Below are 24,765 nucleotides of genomic sequence, written 5' to 3'. Positions count from 1 at the left end.
CATAATATGCTAATTAGACCAGATGTCCTTTCAGGATGACCTTCCGGATGAAGCCTGGGCTGCGAGGGAAGCCCGGGTTCCAGGTGCCAGAGGGAAGCCAGTGCCGGCAGCCAGGGGAGGGAAGGCCTACTCTTGCACGAATTTCATGCATTAGGCCTCTAGTTATATAATAACATCTCAGTTTTTCACAATTCATAAGACAGTGAGAATTCTAAAACTTGCAGCTGGAATTATTACTATTACTAGAGTTCCATTGCAGGAAGATATCTGCAACAATAGGGCTTCCTGAGACCACAGCGAAGCAGAGAAGGGAGCAAAGCCCACTGAGGCGGGCTTCGCTCCCTTCTCCGCTGCCTCGCTCCCTCCCTTCCCTGCTTAGCCCTCGGCTCCCTCCCTTCTCTGCCACCTGGGCTCTCTTCCTTCTCCACTGCTTTGCCCCCTCGCCAGTTCACGGATCCAAGGCCCGGATCCCTCGGGCAGCGGGCAGCGTCGGGCGCTGCTAGCCCCGCCTCGCTGGGTGAGGGGTCCGGGGCCTGGGTCCCATGGGCAGTGTCATGTGCTGCCAGTCCTGCCTGAAGTATGCAAATTAGCCACCATCTTTGTTGTCAGTTAATTTGCATATCACGCTGATTAGCCAATGAGAGGCGTAGAGAAGGTACGGTAAATTACCATGTTTGTCTATTATTGGATAAGATTAATTTGATATTTCCTCTTTATTAGTTTATTCTTTTAGGTATATATTACTTGAAATAGTATACAATGTTAGATCCAGAAAGAAATAAAGAATTGGATTAAATGTCTTCTTTGCAGAATAGGAAAGTATAAAGGCAAAGAAGTTGGGATTGTTTGGGTTCTTGAGAGATTTATTCATGATCACATAAGCTCATTTAGATGAATCTCCACAGCTTATGAACTTGAGAAGGGCAACCAAATACTCTCTTTACATTAATATACTTTGTTGCATTTCATTTATTGATATCATTAAACCAAATATTTGTATTTTATTTCCTGGTACTGATGTTTATATTTTATCAAGGAATTTTCTTTATATTACTATATAAAATGTTTATTATATTTTGCTGAGTTCAACCCTTGGTATTCTATGATTATACTATTAAGATTGACTCTTTAGAAACAATTGTCAGACAAAATATATAAGTAACCAAGGATAGTAAATGAATTCCTCAATATTTGTTAAATTAATTCAATTATGAATTTTTAAATTGATTTAAGTGATACACTTTCTGTAAATAATTACTCTCTTTAATAACTCATTGATTACTTTCCCCTAATATAAATCTTATATCCAACTATCAACTTTAATTTATAGGCAGTGAACATTGAGGTTGGTTAGCATCATGCTGATCTTATATTTTATTTTATTTTAATTAAAAAATAAGTGCCCTACCAGTCAGGGTGAATAATGTCCACAGATAATGTGCACTGTGCTTTGTGGCTGAATTTATTTACATTTATATTAACTGATTTGCTCCTGCCAAGCAGTTCCACATTCAATAGTTATTCATACAAATGACTTGTTTTTTCATATATTTATCAATTTGGATAACAAGATGGATCTTCTAGCATGTTGGGTATTTTATTGTGGTTAAAATTAATTGAAAAACTGCTCTTTTTTTTTTCTAAAACTACTAAAGTCCTATTACACTGAACTTACCAAAGCAAAAGCTTTCAAAAGTAGTTTAACCACTAGGTTTTTTTTTAAGTAATCATCTAAATGCATAATAATGAACTATAATAAGCCCCAATTAAATAATGATGGTAGTTTCTGTGATATAGAGATGAACAACACATGAACCCATCCTAAAGGTGGCTCACATTTTTAGCAGACAGACATAAAAACAAATAATTTCAATATAGTATGAGAATAACTGAAAACTAACACAGCACTTCATGGATGCCAGCGCTTTTATTAGTTTTACCTCATTTACTCCTCCCAATAACCCTTAAGAGTGGGTTCTATGGTCATCTCCATTTTATAGAAAAGAAACTGCTGCCTGGAGAGCATATGTAACTGCCTAAGGAGACATAATTTGCTAAACTGAGATTAAAACCAAGCAGCCTGAATTTTGATGGGGAAAAAGAGGTATAATACAGGAGCTACAATTGTAGCAGAGAGAAGATGCTGAGTTACAGCTTGAGAAATAGCAATGTGCTGCACAGTGCTGGAAAAGGAAGCCATTGGACGGGCTGGCGGAGTGGGAACAGTTAAAGAGTTTTCTGGGATAAGAGAAGAGATTTCTTGATGGCAAAGAGCTAGGAGACCCATGGACATATGAGGTGAACAATAACAAGTTCTTAATAACACAGCCATATTTCTCAAAGTGAGGCGACAGACCATCTGAAGAAAGAAACCCTTGGCTATACGATGAATATAGAGATCCCCAGACTATGTCATAGTTCTACTGAGTCAGCATCCCTCTGGGGAACCCAAAGGAGCATTTTATTAGAGCATTTCAGGTGACAAACTGCTTTGCACCATAATTTCTAGGATCCTGTTAAGACTGTAAAGTTCAAGATGAGAAGTGTCAGAGGGTAGATAAGGTCCAGATCAGAGTAAGGCTTTTAAAACTGTCCTCTTTGTGATTAGCTTATTAAAAAAATAAATAGTATTTCAAAATACACATAAAATGGTGACATTGGTTAAAAAGGCAGAGTAAAATGAATATCTCAACAGATAGAAATAAAAAAAATCATTTGTTTTATATCCTTATTTCATTTATCTTCTAAAGTAATCCATAAGAAAATACTCATTCTTAACTATTCTTTTATCAAGATACAAATCTCAACCCCCCACCTCCTATCATTCTATTCCATTTATTTGATACTTGTACAAATATTCAGGAAATCTTTCAAAAGTTATGACCAAGTTTAACATTGATTAATTAATTAACTTAACCTAATGATTCTCCATCCTAGTGGCAAATAAGGGTGACTTGACGAACTTTTTATAAGAGGAGAACAATTGATTTACAGCAGGCATGCCAAACTCAAGGGCTAATACGGGCCAAATAAACAAGGTTCAAGTTTATGCGGGCCGCAAAAAAACACACAAAAGCTTCAATTTTCATAGAAACGTAGGTTTATTTCGATAGAGGCATGCTGAATGCAAAGGGCTGTAATAAATGAGTAATCATTAACATAAAAGAATAGAACATTTTAATAAAAATTAACATTTTTTCCTGAACATTAACTTACCAGACACTGACTAATTGCACAAGTTAATAAGCATAACACAAATAAACCTATTTATCTTGTTCTCCTAAAGCGAACTATTTCCTGTTGCACACACCAAACAAGTCAGCATAAGACTTATGACGTGGCAATCGCTGCTAAAAATATTCTCTGCTAGTATTAGTGGAGAGAAATGGTGCGCCAGAGCATAAGGCACGTAAGGAAAATGAATGCAACATGATTATAGTAATCAGTCATTAGTGAACTGATTAGTTGTAGTTCGTTATTAATAATTATGTATAACAGGATATTGTAAAAATTACAAAATTTTTATTAAAATGTTTCTTCCATACCGTATATTGGCTGGGCTGCAAAAGTATTCGTTGTGGGCCACATGTGGCCCGAGAGTTTAACATGCTTGATTTACAGTTATTTGTTCCACTGTTATATAAAAGTCATTTTTACTCTGTACTCTGAGGAATGCATGCATAAGATAAATACACTATCCACAGGGAGCTTGAAATCTAGAAAGGAAATGAGATATGTACAAAAATATACTAACTGATAATATTATGAGCCCAAAAGAGGTCCAGGCAATGTATTATAGGATTTCTGAGAACTGCAATGTTGCTTTTAGGCATTAGGCAAGTGTTCATGGAGTCATAGGCAGCTGAGCTTGGTAAAAGATGGGTCAGATTTTGATATTAAGATTATTAAAGAAGGGCATTTCCAAATTTTCTGATGAAGAAGGGACTAAAAGGAAGTAAAATTGCATGAGAAGAATTATGATTAGAAGGATTATTGGAAAACAGCTAATAATTGGTTTTGCGAACTGGAATTACCTGGGTAAGTAAAGGTGAAGGAATGAAAAGAAAAGGTTTTCTCAGCTTGAGAGATCTGAATGCCTGCCTAGAGTGTGAAATCCATCCATGTCCCTAAGTGAAATAATGAAACCTTCTAGCAGAGACGAGGCATGAAGAACGATGATCAGAAAGGTCAATCTGATGTTAGGGTGAGGGAAGGACTGGAGAGGGGGAAGACTGAGTACAGACAAGGATTATAGTATTTTGAGTCAGATCTTTAGTCCAATATAGAAATGGAAACTTGGAAAATGAGTCTGAAAAACAAGATATTATTTAGAAATTGACCCCTCCCCGCCATGTATTTTGTGATTATTTCTTTCTAGAAAGTGAAGAAAGAAAAAATAAATAAGTGCAATTAAAGCTTCATCTGCTTCTACTCAAGCTCTAGTATAAGAAATTGTATGTTGTGAATAGCTGTGTGTTGAATGTGTCTAGTGGTGTGCAGGTAAATGGTTAACAATCAGCTCTCCAAATAAAAGGCCCTGACCTGGAATTTGCCAATTTCTGTGGTGTAACTAATCTTTCCATGGCTAATTGTAAACTACCAGTGTGATGTAACTAAACATGAATTTGGGAAGTTTGGGGAGGAAAACTTCCCTACTAATTTAGGATTGACATTTCTAGGTCCCTCAAATTAACTGACAACAGACAGATCTACAGCAGAAAAGTTATTCATGCAGAGCTACTCAGTAGTGAGTAACTCAATGGATAGCCAGAGATAAAGGCTCCATCCCCACTTAACAAGGAGTAGTGGGAAGCAGCTTAGGACTTCAGTGGGGAAGTATGGGAGGTTCTATTGGGCACCTGGAATTGCACTCCTGCTAAGGGATCAATGGTGGCTGTGCTCTTGGGAGGATCTGCTAAAGTCCAGATAACGTTTCTTTCTGTGGTTTCTGATTGTTCAGAAGTTTTCAGTTTAAAATAATATTTACAACACTTTGGTGAGCTATTAATCCCTTTTGGAAGAGATGAACACAATCAACTCTAGGAAGCCCTGGCAAGGTGGCTGAGTTATGCCAGCACATGTATCCCACCTCACATTTGATTTTTTCATGCAGTGAATTAAATTCTTTAAAAACAAAGAAACAAAAAAATCAAAACAAAGTTTTTCTTAACTGCTATGATCTAGACATGGTAGAAGAGATGACACTATTGGCAATGACACTATTAGCTACAAGGACTGGACAGATTTTGGAGAATACTATTAGGTTTCTTGATAACTTGAGGAGTTTAGACAAATGAAGTGTGGAAAAAAGAGGTAAAATTGATGTAAAGTTGAAGTAAACGCTTTCTGTTTATTCTTTCATCCCCTCATTTGGTCTTTCTTTATTGTAAATTGGCTAAGTTGGTTGTACATATATTTGCGGCAGGAAGGTGCTAAACTTCTGTCCTCTTTGGTAGGGTTTGTGAAAGAAAAAAATTAGGCGAAATCATTTTGATTTCCAGAAGTCTAGCTAAGTGTGGCTGTTTCATGACCCATCTCCTCATGTCATGGGGCCTAGAGAAGAAGCAGGTGTCCTTCTTTCTCCTCCTCATAGTTTTCTGACTGTTCTCTTCCTTCCCCCTAATTACTCTTGGCTCAAAGTGGTCTTTCAGCTTCCACATTTGCCCTTCTGTAGTCTCTTTTTAACTTAGCATTTGCACATTTTTTTTCATTATAAGTGAATTATCAAGTCCAGCCCACACTTAAGGGAAGGGTATTACACAAGAGTGTAAAAGCAAAAAGCATTTGGGGCCACTGAGTAGCCACTTACCTTAGGCAACTTATCCAATTCTAAGCCCTAGGATGGTACTCAGAATTTAAAGCTAGAAGCTTACTAGCCCTCTGTAGCAGACACAAAATTCCACTGTCATTTAGTTTAAAAGCTGCAAACATTATCCTATCCACTGACACTTTTGAAGTCCAAGAATGAAATGACACCCTCTCCTTCCATTTCAATACTACACCAGCCAAATCTGCTAGGGAAAAGCTGCTCTGTGCAGTTGAAAGTCAACCAGCAGCAGCTTGCAACCCTCAAGGCCCTGGCATCTGTGTTTTGGCTGAGACTACACATGACCTTTGCCTTTATGAGGTTGTTGGGACGCAGAGGCTTTACTGAGGCCCATTCATCCCACAAAACATCACTTAAGACTAAGAAGAATGTAGAAATAGCTTCCTGCCTATGGGAGAAGTCTCCAAAGCAGCAGGCAGCCTTCCAGTTAAACTCTTATGATCTGACACTTAAAGCTCTACTCAGCAGTAAAAAGCTAACTGCTTAGCTGTAGAAGAGAACACATGTTCTCTGTATGTGATCTTGCTAGCAAAAGAAAGAGGAATGAGCTGAGCCAGGCACCACATTTATCTATGCCAGATTTATCAGCAAGAAAAAATGATCCTTTTCTGGTAGACAGAGGAACTGAGAGTGTAACACTAGCAGAGCTCCTTCTACATGAAAGGAACACCACGAATGAGGAAGTATTCCCATCAAACTTCAAAATCTACCAAAAATTTTATTTGCTTTATAATTTTATGTTTTCTTAAATATGCAGAAAATTCCACATAGTCACATATATCACTCTTTGTGTGACTTATTTAGGTTTATTTATTTTTAAAAAAAAATATATATATGTATGTATATATATATGTGTGTGTGTGTGTATATGTGTGTGTGTGTGTGTGTGTATATATATATATATATATATATATATATATATATATATATACATACACATACTGAGTGGCCAGATTATTATGACCACCTGACGTTTCTAGGCAAATTAGCCATACACTGCATTGTATGGGATCTGGAAGCCGAAGGCCTATTCGAACACCTTTGCTGTCTGCAGTTAACAAGAGAAAAAGTCTCCAGTTTGCACAGGAACACAAGGATTGGACAGTCAAGCATTGGAAAAAAGTCATGTGGTCTGATGAATCACGTTTCCAGTTGCATCATGCAGATGGCAGAGTGAGAATTTGGCGGAAACAGCATGAAAGCATGCACCCCACATGCATGAGTACAACCCTTCAAGCTGGTGGGGGCAGTGTTATGGTTTGGGGCATGTTTTCCTGGCATAATCTGGGCCCTTTAATTCGTGTGGAACAATGTCTGAATAGCACAACATACCTAAGTATCATTGCTGATCAAGTTCATCCTATCATGTCGATGGTGTATCCCAATGGAGATAGCTTCTTCCAACAAGACAATGCGCCATGCCATGGTGCTCGTATTGTGCAGGAGTGGTTTCAAGAACATGAGGGAGACTCTACCTTGCTTAGGTGGCCCCACAATCACCATATCTCAATCCAATTGAGCATTTGTGGGATGAAGTTAAAAGAGCCATCAGGCAGCTGGTTCCACAACCATCAAATCTGACAGAACTGGACAGTGCTATTCATCAGGCATGGTGTCAGATTCCTCGCATCACCTTTCAACATCGCATGGAGTCAATGCCAAGAAGAATTGCTGCAGTACCAAAGGCAAAAGGTAGCCCAATGAAGTAGTGATGGAGTGGTCATAATAATCTGGCCACTCAGTATATATATTTTAATTTATTTTTCCCCAGAGGAGAAAAGAGAGGGAGAGAGAGATAGAAACATCAATGATGAGAGAGAATCATTGATCAGCTGCCACTGCAGGACCCAGACTAGGCATCGAGCCCACCCCCAGGGCATATGCCCTGACTAGGAATCGAACCGTGACTTCCTGGTTCATAGGTCAACACTCAACCACTGAGCCGTGCTGACCAGGTCTATTTAGGTTTAAGTTTAGAAAGCCTCTATCCATTTTATGATAATTTATATCTAATGTTTACCTATATTTTCAAGTTCTTCATTTGGGTTATTTATGTATTTAGCACTTTAATCCATTCAGGATTTATTTGAATGGAACTTAAGGATATATTTTTTTTCTCTAATAAGTAACCAATTGGTAAATCAGAGCCTCTTAAATAACCTGATATATTTCTCTTTACCTACTGAAGTGACAGTAAATTTAGAACTCTCAAACTTCTCAAATAGGAGTAAAAATTAGTACATTAGCCTTTGAGGAAAATTTATTAATATATGTGAAGTTAGCTAATTATATGCATATTCTATAAGTAAGGCCTTGTAATTCTATAAATGTGTTAAAATAAATAATTACGGATATGTTTTTAAATTATTATCACAGCATTACTTACAAAGGAAAAAAATGGCATTATAAAAAATGTCTAAAATTAGGGACCTGACAAGATGAATAAAGCTGTAATTATATGATGGAATTGTATGCATTCATCATAAGTTACACTGAAAAAAAATATTTGATATGACAAAAATCTTGAGACTATAGTTTAAGACAAAATTTATGATACATAATATACATTAATTTCAATCAATCACATTGCACAGAATACTGTAAAATACACATATGTTTTAGCAGTAATTATCTTTTGCTATTTGGATTTTTATCTATCTACTAGAGGCCCAATGCATGAAATTCGTGCAAGAGTAGGCCTTTGCAATGGCAGCTGCCTGGATCCCTCCCTCACAGCCATGGTGGCTGCAGCCCCAGCTTCGTCCCGAAGCATATTACACTTTTATTATTATAGATCTATCTATCTATCTATCTATCTATCTATCTATCGATCTATCAATCTATCTATCTATCTAATCATCTTTTTTTTTGTACTTTCCATACTTGGCTTGTCTCCCTAATGAGCATAAGATAATTAGGGGAACAAACTGTTTTTATTAAACATACATCATAGAATCTGGTTTGTGGTAGGTTCTCAAAAAATGTTTGTTAAATGTTGTTATTAAATGAGATCATAATTTGAACTTCTTTGAAGCAGCAGAACATACCAAGAGTGTTCAAGAAAATATATAAACAGAAAGAGGGATAATGGAGATTCAAATCATAGTCTGAAGCATATGGAGATCCAGCAGCACTTGGTTTAGATTCAACCTCAGAGATTAGGGATCAGAGATAGAATTTCTCTCCCTCAGAAAAATAAGGAACTGTGCCTTATAGTATCTGTATAACTGAGACGAATGATATAGGAACTTTAAGGTTCAAATACCATGCATTCCCAGAATCTGAATACAAGAGTAGAATCTTCAGTTTCCTAAAATTGAAACAAACCAAAAGCAAAATAACATGAATATGCTTAGTCATTGTTGAGGTGGCGCATAAAACCATGAACAAAATAAGCTGATTTTAAAAATATATTGCTAATAAGATTAGATATTTCTCTTCTTAATTATGCTGTCCTGTGTCTGGCATGAAGAAATTATGCTTTTGGTAGCTGATTTTTAAATTTGTTTAAAATGAATGAGATAACATTAATTGTGTCACTGTGGTGAAGCTCTAGCACTGTTCAAAGAAAATTGTGCTTCAATTCTAAATGATTTGTATTTCTATATACATGAACCATTGCTTGACGAAAGCATCTTTTGAGAGTTGCCAGTTACTTGTTTTAATTTTATACTAAACAAAGAATCCTCTGCTCTGTAATGTGGTTTCTGAGTGGTTCTTTTCACCAGTAAGGAAGAGCTCAAGTAGGTTGCCACCCTGAGTTCAAATGCCAAATTAACTACTACGTTGGCTCATCTGATAAAGTACAGTGTGTAATTCATTTAGTTATTCTGAATTATCCTGCAAAATGTACTAATACCTATGTGAATTGATATACTTTAATTTCTGAAACTTTCAAACTAAGAAATCATTTCTGATTTCCCCTGTGGGATTTACCCTGAAGGAACAAGTAAATTCATTTTATTTTATTATAATATTTTTTTTTTTGCTTAGATTTGGAATATTTATTTTTATTTTTTTAATTAAATTTTTATTGTTCAGATTACATTTGTTTCCCCCCCCCATAACTCCCCTCCTTCCAGTTCCCGCCCCACCCTCTGCCCTCACTCCCCACCCACTGTCCTCATCCATAGGTGCACGATTTTTGTCCAGTCTCTTCCCGAATCTCACATTCCCCTTTCCCCCCCAAGAATAGTCAGTCCATTCCCTTTCTATGTCCCTGATTCATTATAATCACCAGTTCATTCTGTACATCAGATTATTTATTCACTTGATTCTTAGATTCACTTGTTGATAGATGCTTGTTTGTTGTTCACAATTTGTATCTTTACCTTTTTCTTCTTCCTCTTCTTAAAGGATACCTTTCAGCATTTCGTATAATACTGGTTTAGTGGTGATGAACTCCTTTAGCTTTTCCTTGTCTGTGAAGCTCTTTATCTGACCTTCAATTCTGAATGATAGCTTTGCTGGATAAAGTAATCTTGGTTGTAGGTTCTTGGCATTCAGCACTTTGAATATTTCTTGCCATTCCCTTCTGGCCTGCAAAGTTTCTGTTGAGAAATCAGCTGACAGTCGTATGGGTATTCCCTTGTAGGTAATTGAGTCTCTTTCTCTTGCTGCTTTTAAGATTCTCTCTTTGTCTTTTGCTCTTGGCATTTTAATTATGATGTGTCTTGGTGTGGTCCTCTTTGGATTCCTTTTGTTTGGGGTTCTCTGCGCTTCTTGGACCTGTAAGTCCATTTCTTTCACCAGGTGGGGGAAGTTTTCTGCCATTATTTCTTGAAATAGGTTTTCAAAATCTTGCTGTCTCTCATCTTCTGGCACCCCAATAATTCTGAAAGTATTCCGCTTGAAACTGTCCCAGAGGCTCCTTACACTATCTTCACACTTTTGGATTCTTTTTTCATTTTGCTTTTCCAGTTGGGTGTTTTTTGTCAAATCTTTGGTTTGATTCTTGTGCTCCTCTGGTCTGCTATTGGGTATAATATTCTTTATTTCAGTCCGTGTATGCTTACTTTCTAATTTCTTTATCGTGGCATCGAGGGTCTCATTAGTTTTCGTGAGGCTCTCCACAAGTTTTTTGCAAGCCCTCAAAATTGCGATTCTTAGCTCCATATCCTCCATTTCTGTCATGTTTTTTTGTCTCCGCATCTTTTATGCTTTCTTGGTGCACCCCCTTGTGGTCTTTGTGAGCAGTCTTGTTCTAGCCAAGCCTTAATTGTTGTAGTTAACACTAGAGGGATTTGACCACCAGGCCGACTGGCTATAGAAATCAGCTGTGTGGAAAACTTCAGTCCTCTGGGGAGGCGCTAGTCCAGCCTTTGCCTGAGGCGATCGGCAAATGGCTCTGCGCAGGGCTTGGGCGGGGCGGGCTCAACAGGGCAGGGGGAGGGAGCAGCTATGGCTGCTCTCAGTCCGTCTCCAGGGGCTCTGCCTCTCTGTCCCCGTAACCGCTGCAAACCTCGGAGGGACCATAGCCAGACAGTCCCGCTTCTCCCGTTTGAGTCAGGGTCCCTAGAGACTCGCCCGGATCTGTAGCCCAGAGTCTGAGACTCACTCCTGATTGAAAACGACAACCGCGCCCTCAGCCACCAGCCCACTTTGCGCGCGCACCGCTGCACCACCGTACCTTTAAATTTTCCACACTGCGCCTCCTCTAAGCCTCGTAATGCTGTTGTTTTTCCTTCTAGTTGAAGAGTCTCTCCTCAGCCAGCCTTCCTGTGGTTCTGGGTGATGTCCGTTCCGTCTTTTAGTTGTATTTTTGAAGTGGTTGTTTCAGGCAGCAAACTCCAGTGTTTACCTATGCCGCCATCTTGGTTTCCTCTCTTATTATAATATTTTTAATCCTCACCCAAGGACATATTTTTATTGATATTAGAGAAAGAGAAAGGGAAGGATGGAGGGAGGGAAAGAGAGAGAGAAAGAATGAAACATCGATGTGAGAGAAAAATCAGTAGGTTGCCTCGCATATGGGCCCCTACAGGGGACCGAACCTACAACCTAAATGTGTGCCTGACAGGAATTGAACCTTTTGGCATATAGGATAAAGCTTCAGCCAGCTGCACTTGGCTGAGTCCGTTTATTTTGTTGCAATAGTCCAATAATTCAGGCTATTGTGGGGTTTGGGCACAGCTTTGATTTAGCTTTCATTTGGTTACAAAACATTCAAGAAATGAGATTAGTAATTTGAAATGTTCATAAGATCGGAATAGAGCAAAGAGCAAAACTAAGTGAACACTGAGCCAGGCATCTGTTGGGATATTATTTCTCTCAACTATCTTAGTTGATAGCATCCAGAAAAAGATTTTAAAAAGACATCATTTTTAGAACCTCTGTAATTTTTGGAAGGTGAACTTCAACCAGAGCTTTTGTTTACCTTGTGTATCTGTACTAAAGACCTTTTGCAGTAGAGAATGCATGATGAGACAGTGGGAAAATATTTACTCTTAAGCCCAGGTGGGTGTATAAATTGATAGAATCTCCATGCAGGGTGATGTGGCAAAAACATTCACAATTAAAATTGAATATATCTTTTAGCCCACTAATTCCACCTCCAAAAAATTATTTTATAGATAAATATGCAAATAATATAAGATTATTTATTTCAGCTATGTTTGTAATAGCTAAAGAGTGGGAATGCAACACTGGTTATATTATGACATCGGCATAAAATGGGATACTATAAAGCAAAATAAAAGAAAGAAGGAACTAACTATATACAGATACATGGTAATTTGAAAAGGCAAGTTGAAGAACAGTATGTATAATAAGTTATCTTATATGTATAACATTTTAAAAATTCATGATTATATATATGTGTGTGTGTTTCTATTATATACATATAACATCTATGGAAGGTTATACAATAAAATGATAGAATTAGAGGCCTCTCAATGTCTGGGGACTAAAAGTGGAAGGGGAATGTTTTTCTGGAAAAAGACTATGTGAATGTGCTATCTAGTTAAAACAAAAATTTTAAAATATATACTGAATTTTAAAAGAATATAAGTAAATACATTCTTATATCCAGGCATATTTTGACCAAATCATGAAGCTTCAAATTCAAACATATATAACTGAGTCCCCCAAAATTTTGAAAATAATTTTGTAAACTATTTTGCTATCATAAATATTGGTAACTGCGTAGCTTAGAATAGAGTAATATCCTGACTCTCTACTTGCATCAGCCAATTCCAAATTCTAGGTTCTATAACTTGCAATTTCTCGACCATAGTGTTTATTCCTAGAGTAGAGAGGATGCTTAAATCTTAGGCACACTGTTTTGTAAAAATTATCTGATGATGCAGAGCTCCATTATCAATATGTCAGATGTGTACTTAGGACTTGAGTTTTTTCTCTCCATTTCTTGGATTGGCTCTGTGTTGGATTATTTCCTAGGGATATTCCATGTACTTGGGCACCTCTGGAAAATCAGATAGAAACACATTCTTCAGCTTGGCAGCATTAGCTTAATGAGAGCATTTCTTTCTCAAGATTCCAACAGTTTCCATATTTGAGCTTCATTTAAATGATTTGGCTCCTGTTCTGTTCTGTGTCCAATAGGAAAGATTGGAGGACTTTGCTATATGCTCATACCTATTTCAAAGGTGTTGAATCAGCACTGCTCAGAACAAATGGATTGAGATTTTAGGAGAAATCACTGTCCAAAAGAAAATTCAAATTTTGTTAACATAGTAAATGGATTATATACTCGAAAGGCAAAGCAGAAGATATCAACTACAAGAACGTATTATAAAGAGAGAGAGAGAGAAAAAAAAAAACACTTGCATTTTCATCTGGAAAAAAACAGGACCAATAGATGTCACACAAATTGGTAAGGTTGTTGACTTTGTTTAAAATACAGAGAGCTAATCCTGAGTTAGATATTGAACTCAACTTACTGCCTCTCTCATTTCACTTTGCTGCCAAAACAAGAAACAAGTAAGCATGGCATATGTCTTTCTGTGTCATGATTAGATGTTCTGCTTTCCTTTTCTTATTAAGTCCTTGGGACAACCACATCTTAAAAGTGGGATGAAACATGACTTAAAATCTAAGGAAAGGGAAACCTAATGTATACTCAATAATTATTGAATGGCTGAATGAATTAATGCCTGAATTTTCACAGAAAATTGACACATCTGAAAAAAAGCACTTTCAAGTAAAGTAGCCCATTTATACTACAGAAATCTATGTATTTTATCAGTAGTAATATCATTGATTATTAAAACAACTAATAGTGTAATATGTGGTGCATTTTAAATATAATTTTAGAATTATAAGGACACATATTCAAATCAGAGTCAATGCATTTAGATGACCATTTTTCTTTTAATAGACCTGGAGAATTACTTTATAAAATTTACCCTAATGGTTTAAAGAATTAAAATGTTTTACTTACACTAAAATCTGTTTATGTACTCAACAGATTTGAGCCCGATTGATCGTGTCTCACTTCAAGAAATCCTGATAATAAACTTTAATCCCATGGGACAGATCCATTAATTATGCTTTCAGGGGAGGTATAATTAATGGGTCTATACTATGGAATTATGGCACTCAGTAAATATTAATAATTCAAACTCACTTTTCCAAGCACCTTAAGAGTACCCAAACAAATAGATCATTTTATATGGCTGAAGCTTTCCTTCAGCATCCTCATATGGAACATAAATGCATAGGGGGAAAAATTAGCATCTTCTTTTCAGTGAGATCTTTATAAACGATTAAAGATTCTTTGGTAGAGATATTATGCATTCCAATAAAATGGTCCATCAAAATTTATTTTTGTAATGGTTATAAAAGATCTGATGCAAACTTAGAAGCAATCAGTAAAATGACAGTCATGCATTATAATACCGAAAAGCCTAGTTATGTTGCTAATAAAGAATATTTTAAAATAAGCGTTTTATTTTAAAACAGTTTCAGATTTATAGAAAAGTTGCAAAGAACTCCTGAGTAACCCTCATCCAGTTTCCCCTATTGTGGTCCTCTTATTTTAACAGAGAACATTTGTCACAACTAAGAACCGATATTGGTACATTCTTATTAACTAAACTCAGCAATTTATTTTGATATCACCAGTTTCCCGTAGTGTCCTTTTTGCTATTCCAGGATTTTATCCAAAATGACACATTATGTTTAGTCATCATGTTGTCCTTAGAATCATAATCTGTAATAGTTCTCAGACTTTCCATGTCGTTGATGAACTTGACTTTGGTCAGATTTTTTTCTAAAAAGGTCCTCAATTTGGATTTGTCCAATATTTTTCCCATAACTAGACTGAAATTGTTGGTTTTTGATAAGAAGACCACAGAAGTGAATTATCCCTCTCATAACATTATATCATGCTACCTTCATGATCACTTGGTTAAGGTAGTGTTTGCCAGGTTTTTCCACTGAAAAGTTACCTCTCTCCCTTTTCATCCATTACTCTCCAAAAGAAATAAGTCACTAAACACAACCTAGGGGTGGGGGTGGACTATTAAGTCCCACTTCTTGAAGAGGGGGAGCAGCTACCTAAAATTTTTTGGAATTCTTCTGCAGGAGAGATTGTCTCGTCTCCCAATTATTTATTTGGTCACTTATTTATTTATGTATGAATTCGTTTGTTGTCTTATACTTTGAGTTGTACTCTAATGCTATGTTATTTATTTTGTTGCTCAAAGTGTTTCATCTTTGGCAATTGGTAGCTCTTTCAAGTTTGCTCCTCTGTCTCTTTGGCATGCCCCATCTTTTTATTTTTGAGCATGTCCCTACTTTCTGTCACAACAGAATGCTTCAGGATATGGTGGATTTCAAAATAATTTTGCTGAGTGAAAGAAGCTGGACCCCAAATAATTTATAGATGTAGAAATAGAAAGGGGGGAATCTAGCAATTTGGCTGAAATAACATTTTAAGTGTGGGGGAAAATGTTAGGTTTATATTACTTATAAACCTAATGTTGAAAAGGAGATGTTTATTGGACTTCGAAGCAGAAAACTAGGACATGTGTTAGAATTAGAATAGGCTTCTTATAACAAGAATGTCTATTGCAGTCTCCAAATGAGTAAATACCAGGGTATTACAGGAGAATTAAGGACATTCCTTATTTTGGGATGATTTGCTTTCTTTGGGATTGACTTTCACATGATCATAAACCAGCCATTTCCACAACCTCTGAAATATATCATAAGCAGATAAAGCCATAATGCTAACAAAATATTTTACAAAGATATTATAGAAGAACATACTCTGCTAGCTTTTAAAATCATCTATGCAACTTATATCTATGCAAAGTACATCTATGAAGTACTTTGTTAATTTTATTTAAACATACAATTGCATTGGTATTGCTATCATTGAATGAAAGGGTAAATGAATTTAAGTATAGTAAAATGTGTGGATAAGACATATCTGAAGAGTTTAATATAGTATTTTAACTCAAAGGAAAAACAAATTGGAATGGCAGCTAAATTACAGATCACTGAAATGCAAATAGAAAAAGCAATAAGCTAAAATGAAGATTTTAAATTATATATATATATATATATATATATATATACTGTATATATATACACACATATGTATATATATATTCTCAACTTAATAATTAAGTGCAGTTCATAAGATGTTGTCATATAAGATTGATTTGTTTTTTTAAAGATTTTTCTCATGATTTCTCATGAGCAATGGAATTAAAGTGTCACACTATAAGATGGATTTAAACTGAAAGCTAGAACAAAGTTTTCTCTAAGAATGACATTCAAAGAATCAAGGTTGCATGATGCAAATTTTAGAGTCTGCTTTTTACAGTCTTAGGATGGCACGTTTATTTCTGGAGTGTTGTAGGGAGACCTCAGCCCTAAGAGAAGTTAACCATGAAACTTGATTTTAAGCTGCTCTACTTATGGAAGTTGGAAAGCCTTCGTCTGTAAGAATATGATCCAGGATTTTATATTTTCAAAACTGAATGTCATCTCTGTCACCTGAATATATGATTTTTAAGGGCAAATACTTTAATGTGCTCTGCAGAATATCATTACTTCAGGATAATATCATATAATTTAAATATATATGAGCTGTGTTCTATCACTTACTATGTGTCCAGTTTATTGTGCACATAAATAAAAATGATTTAAAATAATAATTTTTAATTCCCACTCAAGGATATGTCTGTTTGATTTGGATTTTGAGAGAGAGAGAAAGAGAGAGAGAGAGAGAGAGAGAAAAAAAAACATCAATCAGCTGCCTCCTGTATGTGCCCTGGCTAGGGATTGAATCTACAACCTAGGTATGTACCCTAACTGGGAATGAAATCGCAGACTTTTGGTGCACAGGATGATGCTCCAACCAACTGAGCAACCTGGCCAGGGCAAAAATAATCTTTGAATTAAAAGAAAGTTTAAGAATTTGTAGCAGTTGCAGTATCTGTTCTTTGAATTTCTTCTTTTATTGGAACTTAAGTCAGCCAAACTTGTCTACTTGTTCCCTTATCTCAATCATGGCTAATTCCTTGTTTTGCTGTAATCTTCACTGCAAAATTTATTGTATTTGTGTGCACGTATATTTGGAAAGCGAGCTGAAAAATGGAGGTGTGAATTATTTTCAATATTTTATTTGCTTGACTACTTAAATGGAAAATTCCTCTGAGAGAATAAGCTAAGAATATAGTAAAATAAATTATGTTGCTACCTATTGTCAATATCTTTTTCTTGGTTTTAGAAAAAATAATGACAAGTTTCTAACTCATTTTTTAGGTTAATCTCTTATGTAAGAAGTTTTAATTGATTGCATCTTTAAAGTACTGAAATAACAGCATTAGCAAATTTCCAATAATGCTCTTATACTGTGTCTTTTGTCCTTAAAAGTTTTTTTTAGCAGAATATAATAAGAAAGGTTGTAAAATGGCAAGATCTATGAATGTGGGGTTCTTAAAAATATATTTCTTCATTTTGCAATAATGTAGTAATAGCAGACATGCTTTTTATAAAAACTAGATACAATTATATTATTCTCCATAAAAGAAAAAAATTAATAATCTATGATAATCAGTTTGAAAGACATAGAAATAGCAACATAATGAATTATCACAGATACATATTATCTTCAAAGAAAAGGTAAAAAAAATAAAGTAAGAAAATGTAATACTAAATACTACTCTAACACAAAAAATGATTATTATATTTAATAAAATGTACTTGTAATGTGCATTGTTATAATTTCACTGATATCTCAGATAATTATTTCTAAATAAGAAATAATCCTATGTAATAAAAGCCTAGGTGGTGTCACATGATGTCATCACAAGATGACTGCCACAAGATGGCCAGCAGGAAGGGCAGTCGGGGGCGATCAGGCCAGCAGTGGAGCAGTTAAGCATCAATCAGGTTGGCAGGGGAAGGGCAATCAGGCAGGCAAGCTGGCGAGCGGTTAAAAACCAGCAGTCCTGGATTGTGAGAGGGATGTGCGACTGCCGGTTTAGGCCCAATCCCTGTGGAATTGAGCCTAAACCGGCATTCGGGCATCCCCCAAGGGGTCCCAGATTGGAGAGGGTGCAGGCTGGGCTGAGGGACACCCCCCATGCACAAATTTTGTGCACTGGGCCTCTAGTTCATTATATAACAACTAGAGGCCCGGGGTCCCTTGGAGTGGCCTGTGGGGATTGGGCCGAAGTTGGCAGTCCAATGCCACCTGCAGCTCCTGCCTTCTGCTCCCGCTTATCCTGGCCCCCTGGCGCTCATGCCCAGTCAGTCCTGATCGGGAGAGGCTCGAGCCACAGCACTCGCCAGCCATGAGCCCTGCATCTGGCGCCTGTCCCGAGGGGGCTTTGGGGAGACCTGGATAAGTTCAGCCCCTGGGTGGGTGGTAGGACACCCTTGCCAAATCAGGATCTGGATCCCTCCCACTGACATTCATGCCAGTTGTTGGGAGCCACCTGGCAGCCACTTTTATATAATTTCTTCCCTGTGGGAAGTCTAGGGAGGGGAAGTGACTGTGGTGCCCGAGGCTGACTTCCAGGAGGCCATCAGAACTGTCAGGATCGTGCTGGCAGCACTGGTTCATCAGTGCCTGGCCTGTTCTTTGGAGATTGGACCTGCAGGACTACTGATGGAGTGACTGGCTACCGCCAGGATAGTGGGCCGCTGGGACAGATAGGTCAGCTGAGCGGCACTCATGCTGTGGGAGCGCACTGACCACCAGGGGGCAGCTCCTGCATTGAGTATCATAGCGACTGGTTGACCAGTCATTCGGTCTCTTAGGCTTTTATATATAGACTAGAGGCCCGGTGCACAAAAATTTGTGCACTCGGTGGCGGGGGAGGGGAGCCCCTCAGCCAGGCCTGTGCCCTCTCGCAGTCTGGGACCCCTCAGGAGATAACGACCTGCTGGCTTAGGCCTGCTCCCGGGTGGCAGAGGGCAGGCCCAATCCCTAGGTGCAGCCCCCGGTCAGGCTCAGAGCAGGGCCGATTGGGGACTTGGGGCACTGCCCCTGTCACGCACAGAGCAGGGCCAATCGGGGTTGGGGCGCTGCCCCATGTCATGCACAGAGCAGGGCCCATCAGGGGGTTGGGGCTCCACACCCTGTCACACACAGAGCAGGGCCAACCAGGGGGTTGGGCGCTGCCCCATGTCATGCACAGAGCAGGGCCCATCAGGGGGTTGGGGCTCCATACCCTGTCACGCACAGAGCAGGGCCAACCAGGGGGTTGGGCGCTGCCCCCTGTCATGCACAGAGCAGGGCCCATCAGGGAGTTGGGGAGCTCCCCCCTGTCACGCACAGAGTAGGGCAGATCAGGGGGTTAGGGCGCCACCCTCTATCACCCACAGAGCAGGGCCGATCAGGGGGTTGGGGCGCCGCCACTGTCACACTCAGGGCAGGGCCGATGGGGAGGTTATGGCTCTACCCTGTCACACACAGAGCAGGGCCTGTGGGGGTCAGGGGGTGTTGGGGCGCCGCACCCTGTCACAGAGCAGGGTCGATCGGGGGATTGGGACGCCGCACCCTGTCACACACAGAGCCACAGGGCAATCAGGGGGTTTGGGCGCTGCCCCCTGTCACGCTGATCTGGTGCCAGGAGGCCTCTCGGCTCCGCTGATCCCGGTGCTGGGAGGCATATTACCCGTTTACTATATAGGATAGAGGCCTGGGGGCCGGCTGGTTTGCCCTGAAGGGTGTCCTGGATCAGGGTGGGGGTCCCCACTGGGGTGCCTGGCCAGCCTGGATGAGGGGATGATGGCTGTTTGCAGCTGGTCACACACCCTTCAGGGTGGGGGTCCCCACTGGGGTGTCTGGCCAGTCTGGGTGAGGGGCTGAGGGCTGTTTTCAGGCTGGTGGTTGTTGACGGAAGCTCCCAACTGCTCCTTTTTTTTTTCTCTTTTTTTAATTTTATTCTGGGCCAGCTTTAACTCTGGCTCTAGCTCTGAGGCTTCTGCTGGTTTGCTTGCGTTCTATAATCGAAACAATGTATAACTCCAGCTCTGAGATCCCGGCCTATATTTGTTAGAATGTTTCAAACTGCCAGCTCACAGGCTGGCAAGTGAGGCGGGGAACGTTGGAGTCCGCAGTCACTGCAGCAAGCAAGCCTCATGTTCGCTTCCAGCTTCCTGGCTGCCGGCTGCCATCTTGGCTGACAGTTAATTTGCATATACTCACTGATTAGCCAATGGGAAGGGTAGCAGTCGTACGCTAATTACCATGTTTCTCTTTTATTAGTGTAGATACTTTTTATTTTCCTACACCCATATTTACTTTATTTTTTAATTTTAATAACAAGGATTATATTCTAAATTAGCAATAATAAAAATGGCTACAAAAAGTGTCTTTTCAATTCACTTTGTTTTTCCTGCAGAGTGCGGATATGAGCCCAGCAAGTAGCACCACTTCACTTCCAGTTAGTCCTCTTACTGAAGAGCCATTGCCTTTCAAGGTAACAAACAAACCAACAAATAAACATTATTTTTTAAAAATAGTTCATAAATATAATAAAATAGATATTTAATTCTTAAGTGGCAAAATGAACTGCTTTAATCTGTAATAATCTTATATGAAATGTTAAAATCTTTTTTTGTTTTATTTTGTTGTCATTCTAGTTGCTAAGTAAAAGTAAAGGTTTGGAATATAAATTAATACTTTCTGGAACATGTTTTCTTGGCATGTGATAGACAGTGTTTTCATTGTAATGGTTTGATGTTACATGAATTGAGGTTCCAAACCTTTTTAATTTAAGCAATAAATTTAAAATGAATGGTCAGCCCTCATCAAGTGTTTAAATTTTCATTGATGACTGTAGGTCATAATTAATTACCTAATCTTTACAAAATAATAGTCAAATTCAAGAATTGAAATATGGAACCATTCCTCCACATTATAATTTTAAATAATTTAAGTAAATATGCAAATAAGTATTTAAGTATTATGATTAGTAGAATTCTTCAGTTTGGGAGGCTTTATACATTAAAAATATGAAGTCATCTTTTTGTTTTGATATTTAAGATTAGATTTTTCCTTTAGGCCAAAGCTTGTAGCTCAGCTACTTTATATTTATGCCAGGGATATTTGGATTTCGTTAGGATTATTATAAATAAAGGCACTCCTTAATAGCAGGAGATAAAAAGAAAAACTTGGAGAGATGGGGTAATACACTTACGTGTAATAGTTCAGTGTTGTTTGGTTTAAAGACAGGGAAATGTACATTTTGGGGTACATTATAACTTTCATAATTTTTGTATTTATCATAAAATTATTGTTTTGGGAGTTTTTCTTTTTTATATAAAGACTTATTCAACTTCATACTGCTTACACCTAGTGTAGTGACTGGCATGGATTTACATATCGTGAATATTTACTGTATTGTTTAACTTAAAATAATAGAAGGCTATGAATTCCATTGTGTATCATAGTTTTCTAATTATGCATGCTTTCTTGCTTAATGATAGACAATAATAATTGTTAAAAATCCATTTATATCAGAAAATTGCGAAATACTGAATAGTATTCTGATTATGTTATTTATTGAGAAATATTTCCTTATTATCGTACAAAAAAAAAGAAAATAATACAATATTTCAAAGCTTAGTGTTACTTGATATTTTCATCTTATGATGTATGGGACAAAATTTACAGAAGAAACATATTTAACAAGGTTTTCATTGGATTTTCAAAGCATTATCAGAAGCCATTTTCTCTTTTTAATATATTGCTAATGCCTACCTTCCTTAAAAATTGATGTATTTTTTAAGAGGTAAATAAAAGATGAGATATAGTCTAAAATCAAATGATATACATCTAATATAAATATAATCATTTTAGTTAATGTTTCTGATTGGTTCTAAGAGATAAATATTATTCCTGTGTTAATGTGTGTAAGGGATTGTATCAACAATTAAAAATGCCAAGTGCTTATAATATTATAGTATCTGTTATGTTACTTCTTTTGTGAAAGGAATACTATTTATAATTTTTTCAAAAAAATTTATCAGATATAAAAATGTCTCATTAGTATCTAAAATTATTTAAAATTTGAAATTACAAAATAAAATTCCTGTATTTGCTTATTTTTATATTATAAATTGTCACTATTTGAATGAGTAATAGAATATTTGTTTATCCTTGTGTAGACACAAAATATGTAAAAACTCATTTGAGATACACCTTAGCACTAAAATGCATTATAATTGAAAAAATGTGTTGAAAACTGTTTAACACATAAAAGACATTGAAGTTTTCTTATAACCATATCTTGAAAAATCCTGAAATTATAATATATTTACATCTAAAACTTTGTTTAAAATTATATTTGACTAAATGGCATGAATGTGCATGGCCTTTCAAGTTAATATAAAATTAATATTCTTTAATCACTTAGCTTCCTTTTCTTAGAATATGATCCCAGCATCCGACTCCATAGGCAACTGCACTAATGTAGCCTCTTTGATGACTGATTGAGGGAATTGGTTTTATCTTTCCTATTGGAAGTTAAGTTACTTAAAGAAATGCATTCCTTTCTTTTTCCTGGTCCATCTTGAAAGTACTCATGCAACAATTGAAGGAAAATATCCTATTTTGACTCAAATATTTATCAAAGTGAATGCTTTTCTTTATCAGCTTTAGAATGACATTCCAATTAAATTGATTTTAACCATATAATCTCAAATATGACATATATTTTTTGTTATTTATTTATTCACATTTACACCTTAATAAGTATCTTCCCACTAATATCTCTGTCTTTATTCTTGACTTGAATGTTAGATGAAAAATTGGCTAAGAATAGACCAATAGTACCACAGTAAGGCCTATTAAGTTAAATGTGGAAGAAAACTGGGTAGCATCCTGGAGAAGCTCTCAAGGAGTCAAGAGAGGTAGGTTAAACAAGACAATTAGATCTTGTTTGGGACAAAATGCTTCCTTTCCACAATATAGCAGTATTTTTCAACTCTTTTTATTTTTTTTTTAATCCTCACCTGAGGATATTTTTCTATTGATCTTTTAGAGAGAGTGGAATAGAGAGGGAAAGACAGAGAGAAACTTCGATATGAGAGATACACATCAATTGGTTGCCTCCTGCATGCGCTCTGACCAGGGCCTGGCCAGGGGAGGACCCCGCACCCAAGGTAAGTGCCTTTGACCAGAATTAAACCCAGGACCTTTCAATCAACAAGCCAACGTTCTATCCACTAAGCCAAACCGGCTAGGGTTACACTATTAATATTGGATCTCATTCTTCAATTTAATTTTTTTAAAGAAAAACAGATCTGCACTGAGAGAAAAATCCAATCCCATACTCCCTTCTTAGTGTTCTCCACAGAGCAGGTAATCTCTTCCTAAACTTGCATTTACCATTTAAAACCTATTGCTGTAGTGTTTTGTTTTGCTTAGCTGGTCTTTCAAAAATGAGGATGTTTCCTACAAATATTCATCCAGGCTTAAACAATTGCAGGGAACTTTGTGCCTTTCTGTCAGATAGAACTGACTGACCAAAGATAAATAGGGCAGGGCACATGAATGTCATTTCACCACAGTCATCACCATTCCCTACTGTATTCATGTCTGGCCACGGAAACTTTGACTATATCTTTTCAGAGAAGAAGATGTATAATGCATGATTCTCTACATTTTCTGTAAATAATACACTCACAGATTTCCTAGTCAGACTCTTGGTGCTGAGAATTTTCTAGGATTCCAAAATAAATCTGTGCATGCTATTGCGATAGACATACTTTTGGAGACAAAACGCAAATATGTAACCTTTATTTTTTTAATACAGTAGTCAGCATTACATACACTCTATACACAGCTGCTCTGTCTTGCCACTACATCATTATGAAAGGGCCAAGGGAAAACTAATTTTGCAAGGGTGGGAATAATGTTTTGTCAAATAACCATAATAGAATGATGAAAGTTCACCATCATTCATCTAAGGCTTTGATTTGAAAAAAAGTGAGAGAGTGCTAGCAGTTTGGCTCAGTGGATAAAGTGTTTGCCTGCAGACCAAAGGGTCCCAGGTTCAATTCAGTCAAGGGCATGTACATCGATTGCATGTTCCTCCCTGGCCCGGGCCTGGGCCCTGGTCAGGGTGAGTGCAGGAGGCAACCAATGGATGTATTTCTTTCACATCGATGTTTCTCTCTGTGTTTCCCTCTCTCTTCCACTCTCCCTAAATATCAATGGGAAAATATCCTCAGGTGAAGATTAACAGCAATAACAACAACAACAAAAGTGAGAGAGCCCACTGCTTAATTGTTAATTACAGTTTTTTATGTTTTTCTGTAAAATAGCAATGAACCCAGTTGGCATTGTTAAATTTTATATTCCCATTTTACTATATTCTACATTTTCTCTCTGCCATTCTCCCTGATTTCTCTCAACGATCTGATCACTGGCCTCTCTCCCTATGTTAGGCTCAGTCAGATGTTCCACACCAAAGATGCTTTGGAGCTACCGAATTCTACTGTTC

General features: G+C 37.4%; 1 protein-coding gene across 4 annotated transcripts in view; it reads left to right on the top strand.

The window, feature by feature from the left end:
* Positions 1-24,765, top strand: part of CCSER1 (coiled-coil serine rich protein 1) — a 1,176,231-nt gene that overhangs the window by 485,112 nt on the left and 666,354 nt on the right. For all 4 annotated transcript variants that reach the window (XM_070392710.1, XM_070392707.1, XM_070392715.1 and 1 more), the window contains exon 7: positions 20,659-20,736. In XM_070392710.1, the coding sequence (XP_070248811.1) occupies positions 20,659-20,736 (78 nt within the window). The remainder of the gene's footprint in view (positions 1-20,658; positions 20,737-24,765) is intronic.

Source organism: Myotis yumanensis, unplaced genomic scaffold (genome assembly GCF_028538775.1).
Source record: "Myotis yumanensis isolate MYYU_CA2020_CCGP unplaced genomic scaffold, mMyoYum1.0.hap1 SCAF_1, whole genome shotgun sequence".
Classification (NCBI taxonomy): Eukaryota; Metazoa; Chordata; class Mammalia; order Chiroptera; family Vespertilionidae; genus Myotis; species Myotis yumanensis.
Note: the sequence above shows the minus strand (reverse complement) of the source record. Positions and strands in the feature narration are given on the sequence as shown.